The 18,494-nt window shown below is 35.9% G+C and overlaps 2 protein-coding genes across 4 annotated transcripts; both read right to left on the bottom strand.

Moving 5' to 3' along the window:
• Window positions 1-1,443: 1,443 nt before the first annotated feature.
• Window positions 1,444-2,561, bottom strand: LOC108985465 (transcription factor TCP20-like). The gene has a single exon (XM_018957769.2). The coding sequence runs from the start codon at window positions 2,455-2,457 to the stop codon at window positions 1,657-1,659; it is 801 nt and encodes a 266-aa protein (XP_018813314.2). The 5' UTR covers window positions 2,458-2,561; the 3' UTR covers window positions 1,444-1,656.
• Window positions 2,562-5,268: 2,707 nt separating this feature from the next.
• LOC108985468 (glucose-6-phosphate 1-dehydrogenase, chloroplastic-like) lies at window positions 5,269-13,105 on the bottom strand. Of its 3 annotated transcripts, none has more exons than XM_018957773.2 (11): window positions 13,055-13,105; window positions 12,695-12,926; window positions 9,603-9,835; window positions 9,380-9,474; window positions 9,092-9,206; window positions 7,284-7,489; window positions 7,050-7,199; window positions 6,844-6,964; window positions 6,506-6,735; window positions 6,221-6,421; window positions 5,287-5,912 (listed from the first exon to the last, which is right to left on the bottom strand). In XM_018957773.2, exons 2-11 carry the CDS (start codon window positions 12,891-12,893, stop codon window positions 5,666-5,668), a joined length of 1,797 nt encoding a protein of 598 aa, XP_018813318.2. In that variant the 5' UTR covers window positions 12,894-12,926; window positions 13,055-13,105; the 3' UTR covers window positions 5,287-5,665. The 3 variants fall into 3 exon arrangements, with proteins under 3 accessions (XP_035542455.1, XP_018813318.2, XP_018813319.2); XM_018957774.2 differs by having other exon boundaries at window positions 13,062-13,077; XM_035686562.1 differs by having other exon boundaries at window positions 5,269-5,912; window positions 12,695-13,094.
• Window positions 13,106-18,494: the final 5,389 nt, after the last annotated feature.

Raw genomic sequence — 18,494 nt, 5'->3', positions numbered from 1 at the left:
AGTAACTTCATATGAAAATCATTTAAATCAATGATAACTTAAAACGTACCACGTCAATAAATGAGAATGAGAATGATAAAATTTAAAACGAACAACAACAACAACTATGAAAGCAGTAGGGTTATTGCAGAAGGATGATGGCAGTAGTGTCATTACCAAAGCCACAAGGGCCAGGTCTCATGGGAATGGGGCTTTCCAGCCACGATTCACTAAAGACTGTTTCCGGCCAACCCTTTATTGGGTTGGCCTTGGTTTAGGATGGGTTTGCTGTACTAGGGGAGCCCATTACTTTTGACACCCTTTATGGGTATTTGTGTTGGGGGGGAGGGGGGAGAACTCAACACGTTTGTGGGCTCACTTGGGTGAGTTTGCAGCGCCATATTCAACATGGCTGTGGCCTGGGGGGAGTCCTGCAAATTACCAAATTTGGAACTCATCAAAGGTGGGTTACCAATTTTTCTTCTCTGTTTGCCTTTTTTTGCCAATACAAGTTTTTCTAACATTTATGTGTTTGTATAGTAAGCACAGATCTTTCAGCCACTAAACACTGAGTTGCTCCTCTCCATGGCCATCCAAAATCAGGGACTTCACTGAGTGGCAAATCTTTTTCCATGGCAAGTACCATCCAATGGTTACTTAGAATAGTATCAGTGTATCGCAATGAAAAGCTACCAGAGTTCAATGTCAACTCTTCCACATATTTACCGGCTGTTAAATTCGTCTTGCTCGTGAAAAAAAGAAGTCCTTTTCACTAAATTCGAGATTTGGGTTAATGTAGACATTCCTCAGTGTCCTGACTATTTACGAAAGGTGAGAAAGTAGATGAAAAGAAGTACAATTTTAGTAAAGAATAACCTAAAGCAGGGTCCAAGTTCCCGTTGTTGAAGTACATTTTCTTGGATTCTATTTAAACCGGGATCTCACCGCCTGAAGTCCGTGTGGCCACTGGTGGCAATGTTTTGGTTAAAGCTAGTTAGTTGAGGTAATTGTCCAGAAATGATTTATGTTGTTCCCATTAGAAGTTGAAAAAAAAAAAAGTATCCAAGAAAATATGCCTTTTTGAGAACCAGAAAATAATGATATCGAATTGCAGACCTACTTTTTAGTTGGAACAGTTAGATGGGAAATTGCTGCCTCAGTGCAAATTTGCAAAAACATCTAGATCGCACTCTTCTATACCTCAAGATGGTCGGGTTTTATTTTTAAAAACAGATCAGGTCTGAATTTATATATGTAAGAGAAATAACAGAGTTCCTAGCAGCTCAAGATCTTGACAAGAAGTTATACACCTCAAAACAGTTAATGCATTGTTGTTCTATTTGTAGTCATCCTGCCTTGAAAAGCCAGAATGAATAGGAAGGTACTTCAGTTAGCTGCTCAAAAGTAAGAAATCTCATTGGAAGAGCTTGAGACAGAAATGGTGAAAACCTGATGTTAGACTAGGATGAAAGCTTTTGCATTTATAAAGAAGAATAAGTCTGCAAATCAAATGAGGTTTTTAACCACCAAACATATTAAGAAAAGTTTTAAGTAAATTCCAAATCTCTCAGCTCTAAACTGAACTCATTCTGAATGGTGAGAAACCATAACAGTCAAATCAGCTTCTTAATCTTATGCTACTTGTCATGATCACTCTCTCTTAGAACCCTAATTCTTCTACTGCCTTGACCCTTCAGAATCATTTTTATCTGAAGGTTCCGGTTGCTGTTTCAAAGAACCTGCATCACCTCGGCTCTGCCCTATCTGTTGGTAAAACTGGCTCAAAGCTTGAGAATTCAACATCCCAATATGACCATCCTGCGAAAGACCAAGCTCCAAACCAGGTACTTGCCGGTTTGTTCCACTCACAGTTTTGGAAAAGCTCATTGGACCCAAATTCATATCAGGAAGTTCAAACCCAGGGAACCCAAATTTAGGAAAGAAATTCCAGTTTTCACTGCCAAAGTTCAACGATGACTGACTTGAATTATGAACAAACCCTGACCCAATTCCACTAACGGAGGGCCACATTCCACTTGACACATGTGCCCTACCCAAACTCCCACTCATCATTGTCCAATTGGCCCTACCTCCTGACCCCATAGCTGGCCCTAGCATTTCCACCACTCTATCCAAACCTGCTGAAACCGACCCCTGTCCAGAAACAGAGGCCCCTGCAGCTGCAAGAGCCGAAGCTGGAATAGTCCCACTACCAGTTGCAGCCATGATCGATGGCTCTGCTTGCTGTAAAAGCCACTGAATTGTTTCACCATCAGACTTATGACCCAACTCTCTGGTCAACTGGAAAACCCTTGCTGCGCATAGAGCTGGCATCCTTATTCTTCTCCCTCGACCATCCACTTTTTTATGTCTGTCCTTGGTGGAGCTTCTCTTGGGAGCTAACTGCTTCTTGTTATCATCCTTGTTTGAGATCATGATTTGTAAGTCTGTGATCTCTGCAGGCTTGTTCTCCGCCATGTCTGCCTATTGGGGATAAATCGAGAGGGGGGGCACGGGGGTTCCAAAAGAACAGGGCTGAGATGGGGCCTCTATGATTGAGGAAGGTGACCTCAAAAGGCTTGGATGACCTTTCAATGTCATTTGTCAATGGAATTTGGCTTTCGTGTTCAAAAATTCAAACTATAATAATTTTAATTGATAAGATACTACTTTTCTAACCATCTGCCTGCCTTAACGGCTAAGATCAACTAAAGAATTTGACCACAATGGATGTAATTTACCTAATCCTTATTTTTTAAGATAAGATCTATACGAGGATAGTGCTACTTGATATGCAGCTCAATGAAAACAATATGCTTATGTTCTCTTTCTATTGTCTTCACAAAAACATGCCATAAGAAATCCAATAAACCCCGCCAAAACATCATATGATTAGATGCATAAACAAAATAGTTTCTGATTTCTATGTCCAGTGGCAATAGAACAATAGTTATAAGGTGAAAATTTTCCAGCCATCATGGATCCGACACAGAAAAGAAAGCAGTCCCACTTAATTGTCAATTTCTCCATCTCCTTAGTCTTGGACAGCAATAAACACCATTTCCTTCGATCCAAAAACTAGTTGCCTCTCTCTGTTTTTCCTTATGAGCGCTATTACAATCATGTCATTGAAAACCAAAGCAATCATGCGCCCATTGTGCCACAAATGGTTACGTGATTTGCTAATAGGTTTGATTTATGTCCGGTCTGCATGAGCAAGGCATTGGGGTTCCAACTGTCCTGTAATATGAAAACAACAGGTTCTGTGAGCATATAAAATGATGTGATGGCTAAAGGGTTTTGGTCTTTGGGCATATAATAATAATAATAATAATAATTAGAGTTTCTTAATATGTCAATGAGCTATGATTTAATAATTTCAGAGAAATTTACTCCAACAATTATACTTAATATATATTGTGGGGTTTACAGTCTATCTTTCTCTCAGCTTTGCATCTGATAATCGGATAACAACTCTGTATCAAACATGCAATCATATTAGCCGAGAGTTAGTAGGTAGTCTATTATAGTTCAACGCAATGGGCCATGCAGTCTTGCAGATAAGCTTTATTTTTATTTTATTGGAATTGTAGGCCAAAACAGAAACATGAGCCAGATTTTGATAAGCAAATATGATTGACAATTTTAACTTCTAAATCGATGCAGATAAGAGATTGGGCCAGAGAGTCACTGTTTCTTGATGGGTGAATCAATACAGAAGAATGTAATCTTGCGATGGTATCACCTTACAAGGACTGACATTTCTAAGGCTAGAATGAGAGCCGTAGTCCACTTTTTTCTGCATATAATTGCAACTACGTTCAATAAAGCTGAAAATGCTCTCACATTCTTACGACCAATTGACTGAGAAAAAATATGATCGAACAAACTCGGCTTTTTCTTTTCTTTTTAAACATTGACCCAACTTATTCAAGCAAACGGTAAGACAATTTGATAGTAGATTCTTTAAAGGATCCTTCTACTATAAAAGGTGCATTATTTTGCAGAGAAAATATATCGGAAGCTGCAGATACAAGCTTCATAAGAGCCTGGGGATGACTTTTCTTCCCTTCTCACTGCTTTGTTTGGAGGAGATCAAAGAATAATCGTGCTGATAATAGTGGGTAGGTGAGATACATTACCCAAGTTGTATTATTTTCTTGAATTGTTTCTCACGTGTGTTGCCCACTAAGGTGACAAAAGCGGTCCCTTCAAAAGTTTACCATTGAAAATTTGACATATTACCCAACTTCTCTTAAACACATATATAGCTTTATTGATTCTTTACTGATTGTGTTTGATTGCGGAATCCCAAGTGAAAAGGCTCGTCATTTGAAATCTTCTCTTGGCAGCAGAAAAACAAAGTTTGGAAGGCGTGTATACGTACTTAAAAGTATATATACTTTCGTGCTTTTGGCTGCAGATATCAAGTAGTTGAGGATGATCTATGGACACTTCAATGATGAGGACCAAAAACAAAGAAAGAGAGCCTGAAGATTAAAAAAAAAAAAAAAAATGCAACCTTACGTGTAGGCTTATAATCATGAAATGAATGTGGCACAAAGGTGCAGAACCTTCGATTGTTGTACCCTTTGATGTCTCAAGCCCTAACAAAAATGGCAATGGCTCGCACAGTTTGTTGCCGGAGGTCTTTGATAATCAGGATTCAGGAAAGATCGTTGCATGGAGGTGAGGTAAGCTATAGTCTCTGTTATATGACATGGCACCGCCCTAGGTTCAAGGCTCCAACTTGGCCTGAGAAACATATTTTTACAATTGCTGAAATCTGATGTCAAGTAAAGTTAATTCGATATATTGACTTTAAAGGTTTCTAGTAATTAGAAAAGTTATGAATAAATCATATTATCAAACAAAAGAAAACAAACGATAAGATTCTAAACAGATTTCATTGATTTTCTCTCTCTCTCTCCATTCTCAAAACACTCTCAGCCAAAAGACGCCCTCTCTCTCTCTCTCTCTCTCTCTCTCTCTTCTTTGTATCTACCGGCCTCTTCCATGTCCAGTTAAATATCTCGTTTGAGAAGTACTGCTAGATTCACAAAAATATTTCACAAACTGTTGTAGGTAAAAATCTATTTTACAGTAAAAATAATTTTACAATTTGATGCGCTGTAATTAACAATTTGATGTGCTCAATGATGTGTAGGCAGCAAAGTATACATTGATATTACTCAAACACAGACAGACATCGCAGTGCATTGAACAGATCACTATTGGGTAGTGACAATGTGAGCTTAAGGTAGGTAGTAGTAGCCATATAGAAGCATATGCAACCAAATAATTATTTCATCTATATTTATTTTTGGCAATAGCAGATCACAGAACTATTCATTTCAAAAAGTTCTAAGCTTTTATTTTTTGGGTCTTGACAAGTAACTTCAATGAGTGCCTAATAATCTTATGTTATAAAAAATGGGGAAAATACGTTCATGGCAATTTACACGTTCATGAAATGCTGATTCCGTGACAAACGAGAGAATTTCATGCTTTGCTTCAGTAGCTGGATCATATTTGCTCATGTCACTAATTTCACACTCCCCACGTCCCTTGGACCATGTAAATCAAGCTTCTCCATCTGATCACCCGTGTAATTTCAATTTGGTGCACCCTCATGAACAAATAAGAACCTTGAAGCTTTATGCTCACAATGGCAAATCATTCTGAGTCATTGATCTACGCCATCGCCCCACCGTACGTTGTATTTTGCGGCAAGATAGTGGGCCCCAACAGGTCCCCGACTACCGTAAGGATAGTATTCTGGTATAATCTTCTTCTCTTCGAGCTCTTTTAACAGAGGTGTGAAGAGTGCCCAAGCAGCATCCAGTTCATCGCTCCTGATAAACAGCCTTCTTTCCCCTTCAACGGCATCCAGGAGAAGCCTCTCATAAGCACATGGAATCTCCTTTGAATATCTACAAATAAAATGCCAAGGAGTTTGGTTGGACTTTTAAAGATCACTTATGGTGGCACCATAATCCAACACTATAGGCAGCTAACTTTTCAAGCCTTTGGTCAAATCAACAACAAATAACATAAAAGTCGAAGATGATTATATTACGTTTCAAGGTTTCAATTAATGCGTCCAGCTCAATATCAACAAAGCTAAACATTCAAAACAGAAGTGATACTTTAACACAAAGGTTAGCCACTTTAGGCTGAGACTTTAATACAGCAGTTTTGGCATGTATAAGATAATAATTAAAATAAAAATAGGAATTACCTTGCTGCATAATGAAGATTCAGGTTACTTCGGTCCAATCTCATACCCAAACCAGGGACCTTGTTATTGATCTTTAAATAAATAGCTTCGTCAGGCTGCACTCGGATAACAAGCTCATTTGTTGCGCAATCAAGATCTGTCCCAAAGTTCCGGTTATATAAATTGCCAGGCACGTGCCTAAACTGTACCCTTATCTCAGCCCTGGGTAAAAAGAAATACATAAACTAAAATGATCCAGTCCAAGACAAACAAATATGACGCAGAAGCTTCTGCCTAACAACACACCTCTTATTATGTAATGCTTTCCCAGCCTTCATTAGAAAAGGCACCCCATCCCATCTTGCATTATCTATGAAGAGGGCAGCTGCTGCAAATGTTGGAGTTAAGCTGTCATCGGGTACAGTCTTGTCATCAGTGTAAGCTGGGTAAGTAACACCTCCTTTCGTGTGACTCTTGTATTGCCCTACCACCATATTTTCTAGTTGTAATGGCCTCATCGAACGTAAAACTTTGACCTACCAACCAGGGAAATATTTATATTTTCATAACAAAAAACAACAAAGAAAAACATATCAGAAATAAGCAGATTTCAGGTTCTTTCTTGAGCGGGGGTTTGGGGGAACCTTTTCATTTCTGATATCTTCTGCATCCAAACTAACTGGTGTTTCCATTGCGAATAGGGCTAGTATCTGAAGCAGATGATTCTGCATTATGTCTCTTATAATCCCATAATTGTCAAAGTACCTAGATTCAATCCAGCAAAAAAAAAAAGGACAATAAGTTCTCACAAACAAGAATAGACGAATGTCTACTAGAGATAGAAAAGTACCCTCCACGTCCTTCAGTGCCAAAATCCTCAGAGAATATCAACTGCACATTCCTTATATACTGCCTCGACCATAGTGGCTCAAAAATGAGGTTAGAGAATCGGAGAACAGATAGGTTTTCCACAAGCTCCTTCCCCAGATAGTGGTCTATCCTGTAAAAGAAATCGACCATACAATCAGATTTTAGTCAGTATTCTACTCATAATAAAAGCCAACCTTAATTAGAAAAAACTCACCTGAATATTTGATCCTCCTCAAGATACTGTTTGAGAGCTTTTGTCAAAGCAGCCGAGGATTCCGAATCTCGACCAAAGGGCTTCTCGACAATGACCCTAGTCCAGCCATTACCAGATGAAGCTGACAAGCTTGCACATCTAACAGAATCTATGAATATATTTGGAGGTATTGATAGATAGAAGAGGCGATTAGAAACCCTTCCACCCTACAGAACCACCTCCTCATTGTCAAATAATTGTGCATAAATTCATATGCAAGTTGTGGGAAGAGCAGATAATTGAATTTCATTGGAACAGAGGAAAAAAAAAGCTCCCTCATCATATCTTGACCTTGAAGAAGAAATAGTTTGTTGCAGTTCCATTACTAGATCATCAAATCTTTAAACAAAGAAAAAGAAGAAAACTTTACAGGTGCATTTGGGGATATAACCGTGGCATTTCAACATAACACCTTGTGAGATCATATAAAATGTGAAGTTATGAACCATTTCCGATCCACCCGAACACCAATTCTAGGAAATTCACATCACAGATAATGCCAAGATCTACCGTATCGTAAATCATATTCACAGTAACCACATTGTATCCCCCAGCTATCAACCAACTAATTGTAACAACAACTTAAGTGTGCCAAAGTCCTGCTTCTTCCTATAACTGAGCTTGAGCTCCAAGAGGCACTTGATAAATGGATTTAAAGAGCAAAACGTACTGCAATCAGCAAGACAGTGGCTCCAGAAAGGCATCAATTCAACAACTCCAAATTGCACGAAAGTTTGCCTTCTTTTTTTTTTTATTACAAGCTTTTAGTGTGTATTTTCAAAAGGCCTAGAATAAGTACTTGACAGATGAAATGCCATTTTCTTACAGTACAATATAGTGTGCATTAACTGTTTTCAAATGGATATAAATACCAAAATTTGTTGAAGTCAGAGTAGACAAATATGACAAAAGAAATATATATGTATGAATGTGCAAAGAGTGTTGGCAGCTTTTGCTAGAATGGGGTATCCAAGAAAGACACCCCGATTAATGAAAGTTAAGCCAGTAAACATTACCACCGTAAGAGCCACTCCCAGAGTAAGGGGACGTTTGGACACAGAATTCTCAAAACTTCTCATAATTTCATTCTCAAATATCACTTAAACACAAAATACTTTTCAATTTCAAATCTTCAACTTTTTCATCTAATCAGTACCTAATCATTATCCAAACACAAAAACTAATACAACTTTTACGAACTTCAAAACAAAACACAAAAATAATACAACTTTCACAAACTTCACAACAAAAATAATATTAAAAAATTATATTCAAACAACTTTTTAACTTTATTATATGTTTAGTCAACTTTTTCTCTCTCCTTTCCCAAAACCAAATAAAAATCTTAACTCAAACTATTTCACTACTATTTTTTATTGGTACCAAGTGTCCGAGAACAGCGTCCCGACTAATCCCAGGGATGCACAGGCCCTCGGCAAGGAGTTTCCCACAAGTGTATATTGGGTAATTCAAGCGAAAAATTTTCCAGTCTAATAGCCCCTAGAAATTTTTTGCACCTAAGGAGATTTGACCCTTAGACTTGGGGGGAGCATAACCCCAAGGTCAAGGCTTTTACCACTTGAGTCAACCCCTAGGAGTTATTTCACTACTATTCACAGAATTCTGAGATACTCCAAGTGTCCAAAGAAGCCCTAAGATGACCCTGTAACTTTCTACTATCTTATCACATGGCAGTTATGAGCCACTTCCAAGTTAGATGACCATGCAACTTTCTACTTTCTTATCACGTGCAGCCACACACAAATTACCTCATGTTCCTTCAGCTTCTTGTCTAGCTCTGCAAAATTTTCTGGCGAATCATACTGCCCAGAATGGTAGAAACATCTTTTAAGAAATTGCTCCATCTTTTCAGTGCAGTTCTCCCTGATAATTCAGCAGAAAGAATATATGACAACCCAAACACCTCAAAATATTTAATGAGCAACAAAAAACCCAATGACCACACCGGGAGTAATATGCAATACCTTACAGCCAAATTCCTGAAGATAAATTACATGTATACCAATTAAGCTTCAAGTCAAGGAACATCTGTTTACCTCTTATCAATTCTGCAAGTAAGGGTCTTGCTAACCATGTGTCTAAGGTCAGCATCAGACATCTTACTCCGAGCATAACCATAAATAGTAAATTGCTGCAATGAAATGAATTGATACTTTAAAAATAAACAATACCACAATAATTAATACACTGATAGTATGCTGACCCACGAAAAAAGAGAATATCACGAGAGGAATTGAAAAAAAAAAAAAAAGTAGAAACCTGAGGGAGACAATCCTCATAATAGAGTGCAAAAAGTGCAGGGAATATCTTCTTCTTGGCAAGATCCCCGGAGGCCCCAACCACAGTAATACTGACAGTAGGCTCATTTTCATTGATCTCAAATGTCATTGCATCTTTACATTCGTCCGAAGATGAAACTGACAACAACCCATCCTTCAGTTTCTTAAAAGGAATGTCATTTTCAATCGGTGCAACTGTAGTTGTCACCGCTCCTACACCCAGTTGTCATCCAAGTGACAAATTAAATCAGAAAACCAAAGAAATAAGAGGAGCGAGATCATATCATCAAAATAGGCAATTCCTGGTAACATGCTTAATCATGTATCAAATTCTGCCAAATAAATTTAACAATTGCCATTCTTATTACTCAATCAGGATGGAATGATTAAGAAACCAAACCTAAACACTAGCCATATGCATGCTCATACTCCAAAAAACTAGACAAGGTTACAATTGGAGCTATTTGGAACATTATAAATCTAATTCCACATAATAAGTAACCGTTGTGGCTATGGTGAGAGAAAACCCTACGGAGAGAGAAGACCCGCCGCCACCCTTCACCCACCCTAGACCGGCGAGTGACACCACACCACTGAAGGCCCCGACGGGCCCCGATGACTTCACTAAAGGCCGTCCAGCATAGGTCCTAGCTCCGGCGACCTGGATTTTCACAAGACTCTGTCTTTCTCGGAGGCGACAACCTGTGCCTCTGCCATTGCCACCGCCACAGACAAGACCAATGGGCTCCAGCAACTGGGCCCTCCAACTTCGGTCCCCCTCCAGCGACTAGGATTTTGATCTGCATTTTCATCAGCGCAAATCTGGTGGTTCTGATATGCTTTTTATTTTCGTATAATCCTTGCGATGACGAAGCAAGATTATTCTGGGAGATGATCTTGTGACTTGGGATCAAACGATGACGACATGCCACTTGGATTCTTCTTAGATGGAAGGTGAGAGGTAGTTGAAGGTGGAATAAAAAACTTTCGTTTTTACGAAAGAGGGAGGAAATAGCTTTCACATCTTTGAACGTAGTAAAATGATGGCTAAGTTCATGTGTCTAGATGGGACGGCAGCTTCGTGGGTGGCTAAGGGGGATAGAGGATTGTTTAGAACTCTGTCATGAAGGATTCTTTAGGGAGCTAAGGATGGGTAATGGAGTTCTCATCATTCAACATCATATTAACGCAAGGGGCAGCTTCCTGCCACTCTCAGAATTCTAGAATGGAAGGAGGAAAGGTTTGTTGGTGATTCCGGAAGGTGCAAATGGATTGGATGGAAAGGTCTTCTGCAATCCATTCGAAGCGTCATTGGGTCCAAAGCCACTATTCTGAAGCATGCAAACAGATGGGAGTTTGTTGATGGAAAGATAGTGGGAAGGCCTTCCTTGGTCAAAGGTGTTTCGTATGCTTTAGTGTTGAGGTCATTGGCGGGTAGTCCAGCCGAAAATGGCTCCGCAGTAGAAGGAAAGGGTAAGACACTCGTAGGAGACAAACTTTCAGGTGACATTAGGAGAAGTGGAGGGGGTTTTGTGGGCTGTCAAAACTCAATTGACAGGAGTTATGGAGTACATTAGTGATCTCATAATTAAAGTGGATAAGCGGCTGAACCTAGTCGTGGGTTTGGGTGGTGGGTCGAAAACGGACAAGGGGGGGCGGGGGGTAGATCCTACGGGTTTGAAGGCCTCAAGTGCGCTGGCAAAGGGCGTTTCGACGCCGTCACAGATAGGATTGTTGGACGCTGGCATCACTGTTCACATCGGTGTCACTCAAGACATCGGTAGCTTGTCGTTTGACTGACCTCAGTCACCAATTGCTAATGGGGTTGGTACTTTTTTCCAGGGTTCACTTTCAGTTGAAGATGGAAATCCTTCCAGGGTCTTGAGTACTTTGAAAGAAACTGACAAGCCTCTTTTAGAAGATGAAAATGGGATAACAGAAGGTAGTACTTCCCCTACCTGTTCTATGCTTCTTGAGGGAGCAGTAAGGTCTGACAAAGTAGCACATAAAGGATCGTCAGGGAGTGGAGTACATACAAGCAATGTCCTCGTCAATGGAGGTGAGAAACCTTTAACGGTGACAACAACAATGGACAACAACCATATAGCTGTTAAGGAGGTTCGAGATTTGAATGCAGGATATGACAGGGAGGAAATTATGTGTTTGTCGTTAGTGCCTTGTGAGGAGGAATGTCTAGGGTCAGGAGTGCAGTTGGGTACTATGTCTGTAGATAATGTTGTTCCCCTGATTTCTCTCTCTCCGATAAACAATATAGCAGGTTCACCATCGGATTGGGTTCTGCATAAGGTTAACAAGATTTAGCATATCGTGGGGCTCTCACATGGAGGATGTGAAAACCAATTTAAAACACTACTAACTGCGATTTGGGCGAGCCACTCCCTTGAAACCAAATCAAGTTTTAAGAAAAGCAGGGAGTTAAAACGTCTTTTTTAGGCAATCAACTACAACGCTAAGGGTAGTAGCTCAAATCGAGGAAAGACTAAAGAGAGGGTATCATGAAGACGTTCTCATAGAGGGAGTTTCTGGTGAAGTATTGGTCTTACGGGAAACAAGGGGTTGGGGTTGGAGAGGTGTGTTTAATTCCAATTCGGGCTTGGTGTATTTTGAGTAATTTTTCTGGGGCTTTTAGGGTCTTTAGGAGAACTCTAGTATGGACTAGTTGTTTTCTTGTATTCGTCCAATATATTTGTTACTCCTACGATATATATAATATTTGAAAAATTATTTACATCAGCCTACTATTTACATCAGCCTCAACTCACTCAGTGTATTGAGTTAAAAAAAAATAATTGAAAGCATGGTGTGCGAAGAGTGTAGGCTGATGTATAGCAGTGTTCATAATATTTTTACTTATAAAAAAAATAAAACAGACCTAAATTCAAAACTTCCACTTTCCAATGTCCTCCTTTAATTCTCATTACGTATTTAGGCAGAGCATTGGTGATTTCAAGAATAAAAATTAATATCGGAAACTGAAATACTGAGATATATATTCATGAACGGAAATAATCTAATTAGGGAAAAAGAAGAAGAAGAACGGAAGAAACCAACCATCTTGCGTGCGGCCTACAGAATTCGTATGGGATTGTATGGAGACCTTAGCCTCGAGAAAACGTTTAGAACCCGAAGAGACCGATACCCTCTGACGATGACCGAGCTTAAAGCATAAATAAGAAGAAGAAGATGGCGCATAAGACGATGATGGTAATGGTGAATATGAACGGCAATGGGTTGAGGAAAGGGTCGCCATCTCTCTCTGTTTCTCTCTCTCCAATGCTTGCTACTGAAAGAAAGAAAGAGACTTTCAATAAGAATGGGATCGGGAGAGTCGAGTCCGATGCTGTTTCAGAGGGTGCAGAAAGGAAGAGAGGGTAATGCCCACTTGGAAAACATCGAAGGGTCACAACTTACAACTTACAAGGGGCCCTCGAGATCTCCGAAAGTCTGTATTGTCCTGCAAACAAGTCTGGAGAGAAAATTGGAAAAGAAATGCTTTGGTCCCGTATTCGAATCCAAAAAATTGTCCCGAGTTTTTTTTTTTTTTTTTCTTTTTTACTTAGTGGTTAAAAACTTATTTTTTAATAATATTATAAATTTTTTTAAATACTTATAATGATTAAAAAAATATATAAAATAAAATATACTATTCAGAAAAGTAATTCGGACTACTTTTTCTATACATGTACCAGGACTGAAATTGGAATATGGATTACTTCTACAGCACTTTCAATGAATTAGTTAAAATTAAAGTATATTTTTAATAAATGTAAAATAAATTTAACTTTTAGTTATTTTATTCATATAAATTTTTATATTAGAATATTTATTTTTTATTATATGATAATAAAATAATATAAGATGAATTTGACATTGACTATTCACACCAAATCTCTATATTAAATTATCTATTTATTTATTATATAGTAATGAGTAATTAATAATTTCAAAAATATTTTAATTTTTTTAATTATGAATTTATTTTATTTTATCATATTTTATTATTCATAATATTATATATTAATTAATAATTATATTCTAATTATATTTTTTTAATTTTTAAATAAAAGAGAGAAATAATTGATATAAAATTTATTTGATGTATGAATAGTTACTTTTAAATTTAAAAATTATTTTAAAAGTGACTATAACTAAATTCAAATTATTTAAAATTTAGTTAATCCATTGTGATGTTATTTTATATTTTAATAATTAAATCTTCAATAAATTTAAATTTTAACTAATCCATTAAAGATGTTGTTATCAAGTTTTGCATAATGTTTACTTGTTTAGTCGATGATGATTGTCTTCTTTACGTAATAATTGGCCCACCATTTTTTTGTCATTTTAAGTTAGGTCGGGTTTTTTTTTTAATAAAGAAATAGTTTATACAAGTTTTAAAAATAGGTAATTTTTGCACAAGTCTTCATAAAAAAAAATATTTATTTAAAAAAATATTTTTATTAGTAAGACTAATTTTTTTTACAAATAATATATATGAAACTTATCTATTTGAAATTTATACCTAACATTACTATTTTTTATTCTAATAATTAAACACGAGTCTGTATTTTTCAATGAAGGTAATGAATACACTGATTAATATACTTAATTTCCATTCTATGTTTGGAATTGGGTGGATGCATATGAAGATGAGCGTTTGAGTTTAGGTCTTTAAAATCTAAAATCCCTTGTTTTGATCTATATTAAATTTTAGATTTGAATTTACATAAAAGTCAAATAAGTTTTTGAATTTTTCAAAATTTAAAATCATTATTGATTTAAATTAAAAAAAACTAAATCTAAATCTAGATTTTTCTATCTAACCATAGTAATAGTAAATTCAATGAGGTATCTTAAGTTTTTGCTAAAATTGGCAGTGGCTTTTAATGGGATGTCCAAGTACAGATGGGCTTAGGGTTTAAGACATTATCAGAGTCAACAAGCATATACACAGGCATTTGGGCTTTGTGGATGTGGAAACTGGGAAGGACTCTGGCTGCCATGTAAGGTTGACCTACACCTACGTCGTTTTGATGGGCTATTGAAAAGCTCCAAAAGAAATCCTGCATTCTGTCACCAACCCATGTTTGGTAGCGGCAGTGGCAATATTTGAGTTTTACTATTTATTATTTTTATATATCACATATCATATTTTTTTTATTTTTTTTATTTTTTTTAAATTAATTAAATTCTTCTACTCATTATCCATATTAACAAAAGAAAAAAAAAATTATGTGTGGTGTGTAGTATGCAATAAGTAGCAAAGTTCTTTGTAGTTATAAGATTTACAAATTACACGCATTTCATTTGAAAAAAAGTAGATAAATACGATATTTATAATATAAAATTATTTTTTTAATGATAGACTCTATTTTTTTTTCAAATAGAATGCACGGAGTTTGCACACCCTAAAATTATAGCTAGCATTACTCAATCATTCTATGTCAAATTCCTATAATCTTTTATAATTCTTAATTATTGTTATTATTATTATTAAATTTAGAAGCTAGAGTATTATTTTATTATAAATTTATGTAATAATAAGCCTTAATTTAGATAGTGAAATCATCTCAACTCATCTCATCTAATCATTTCAGCTTTTTTAAACTTCTAAATAGAATACATTAAACAATTTAACTTTTTTAAATCTCAAAATAAAAAAATATTCTAATAATATTTTATTCAATTTTCATCTCATCTCATCTTAATTCACTTGATCCAAACCCGGCCTAAGGATAGTAAATTTATATTTTTTGTTACTTTTATTATTATTATTTATATCATCTCTTCGGAGCTAAGCAAGGAATTTCAGCAAGGAACGAGGTCAAAGATCAATATACACATGCTGGTCCAATATCCCCAGTTCAAGCTTCCGAATCTGAGGGAATAATAATATTCAGGCTAGCCTACTCACCCACCTCACCAAGGGCCCCATACTCTAATGGAATCCATATGTTGATCTAACCATATTTTAATGGAATCCATATAATCCTCAAAGATAGCTAGCATTACTTTTCTTTAATGGAATCCATATAAATGTACATAATTAATAAACATAAGATGTAAAATCTTCCATGCAAAATACATAAAATGAAAGAATAAATCATTTCTTCCTCGAAGTCCTGACCATAGCAAGCTGTTGGACCCTATATAACTTTTCGAAAAAAAGCCATCTTTTTGTAATAGGACTTATTTTTAACAAACATTAAACCTCAATGCCTAATTAAGTTGTTGGATCCAAACATTTCAAACTGTAATGGTACACTTATAATTCTATTTTACAATTTTTATACAACTATATGATAAATTAAGGATATTTATATAAAGTGATGCTATTTTTATAAGTTGTTTTAGAAAAACATCCCTCATTTAACACATGGTTATATAAAGATTATAAAAAAGAATTATAAGTATTATTTCCCATAAAAATATAACCTTTAAGTGGCATGTTTATTAGTGGGGGAAAAAACATGAAGTCTGGGTGTCAAATCATGTTAACTGGTCGTCTTTGTATCGTATCAAAACATGTATATTATATTATATGGGTCAATCCAAACATAAACCGTTAAGCTTATCGTGTCAAAATCTCAAACCCTAACATGACCTATTAACATAACGAGTTGACACAACACAACCCGTTTTGACCCGCTAACGAATACTACGAAATAGGTTAACTCGACTCGACCTGACTTGTTTTAACCCGTTTATATAAATGAATTGAACAGACCCGAAAGTAATCCATTTGACCTAATTAAGTTTAGCATAATTTTATATAAATATTAAAATCACAATATCTATAAAAAAAATATAAAAGTAATTACAAGTCCAAAATAACAATCCAAATAATAAAAATATCGAAATTAAAATTCTAACAATTTTACTTTTACGTATAAGAGTATAATTATAACTTTAACTTTCTTAACAGGTCATAATGAGTTATAATAGATCAAAACAGATTGACCCGTTATCAACTTAAGAGCACTAGCATTGGTTTCTCTATATGCATCTTCAAAATCCTATCTTTTAAATATTGATTTTGCATATAAAGAAAAATTCATACATTGGATTATGAATTTTTTAACCAAATAATAAAAAAATATTTTTATTTTTTATTTTTTTTCTTAAAATTATTATTTTTTATATATTTTACAATTAGCACCATGTGCTCAAAAATACCAATTCCATATATCTAAATATTACCAGTTTCATATATTAAAATGACCAATTTTATCAATAAATATCAATATGTACTAAAAAACACTTTATATCATTAACTTAATACAAATTTCATATATCAAAATCATTTTAATACAAATTTCACAAAGTTGATTTTAATGGATAGAAGAGAGAAAAAACAGTAAAATAATGTTTAGAGAGTGAATATTATTTCTTCAAATTTGAATAAACAATATTTATAGTTATGCAAAATTTTAAAGATGCATAATTCAATATAGACCAATTTAGAGAGACATTATGCAAATATGAAGATGCATAAGCCATTGTCAATGCTTAAGTAATGGTGTTTTAACGGGTCAACAAATTTTGATCCGAACTCATTAATACTAGACTCAAATCTGTTATTATTATGTTGTGTTTGTATTGAGTTAACAGGGGTCGTGTCACATATTGCCACCCCTACATCCAAATACCATATTTATGATCAACATGAGATGGTTGGTCATTAATTAATGGTGCAATCCAATCCAATCCAATGCAATGCAATTTAAATTATAGATATAATGCATATGCTCTTTTCTTTGGATTTTGTCTATTTTTACAAGGATGCAAATATTTATTTTCCACGATAGTTTGAAAATCATGTTATCATGTCGTACGTACAACAAGCTCATGTTCAAAGTACACAAGAAGTTGAACATGATCTGTACTAATTAATCAAGATTAATTCCTATGAAGTATGATACTATGATCCCTAGTTAGCTAGCTACAAGAGAGAATAATTCCCATGGTTTATTTTTCCCAAACTCTCTCTTTCTTTTTGGCAGAGTCCGCTTTTGCTCAAACCATTAAGTTGGCTTCAAGCCACATTTGTTTATTGACTCGGGCAATAAACTCGTCAGCTCTTTGTTTTAGCTCCTCAGCAGGCAATCCCATCTCTTCTTCATCGTCATCGTCCTCAACTTGATCTGCTTTTACTTTATCTTTTTTATCTTCTCCTTCCTCTTGATCTTTCATCACTTTTGTTCCTTCAATCATATTCGTACTGTCCTCGATCAAGATCATCTCCAATTTCCTCTCTTCTTTTTCCTGTGGAAGCTGATTGGAGTAGTCTAGACTGTGCTTAATATACCCATCGCGAGTTTCAGAATTCCTCTCCACTTTGCTCTCTCGAGAAGTGGAGTACTGTCCCCTGAGACTGTGACTCCTCTCCACATATTCGTCGTAAAGGTCACTAGCTGGCGACAAGTTTGAGTCGAAAAGCTTCGATTCCCCCACAAGAAAGACAACTATGACATTGACGATGATGAACAAACACTTGGGTTTAACGAAGAAAGCAGAAATATTTGGGAGAGAGGTGAACAGAAAATGCTTCATTGCACAGAAAAGAGAAGAAAACCAGTAACAGTAAGAACATAGTAAACTACATGTTAGTGCTATAAGAGAATGAAGAAAGAGACTGTAAAGAAACTGACTCTTTTTGTAACTATTCATGGCTCTAAGCTTTTCTCCCTTAGTTGAATCAATTGATGAAAGGAGAAATATGAATACTAATTAATACAGTTTAGAGGTTCTGAGATAGTAGGTTTAAAAGGACTGTTTCAGAAGGAGTTTAGATATTCAAGGAGCCAGGGAGCTAGAGATGGAACAGTAGTTGTGAATACCTAATTAAAGT

Source organism: Juglans regia, chromosome 16 (genome assembly GCF_001411555.2).
Source record: "Juglans regia cultivar Chandler chromosome 16, Walnut 2.0, whole genome shotgun sequence".
NCBI lineage: Eukaryota > Viridiplantae > Streptophyta > Magnoliopsida > Fagales > Juglandaceae > Juglans > Juglans regia.
This window is presented reverse-complemented; position numbering and strand designations above follow the sequence as displayed.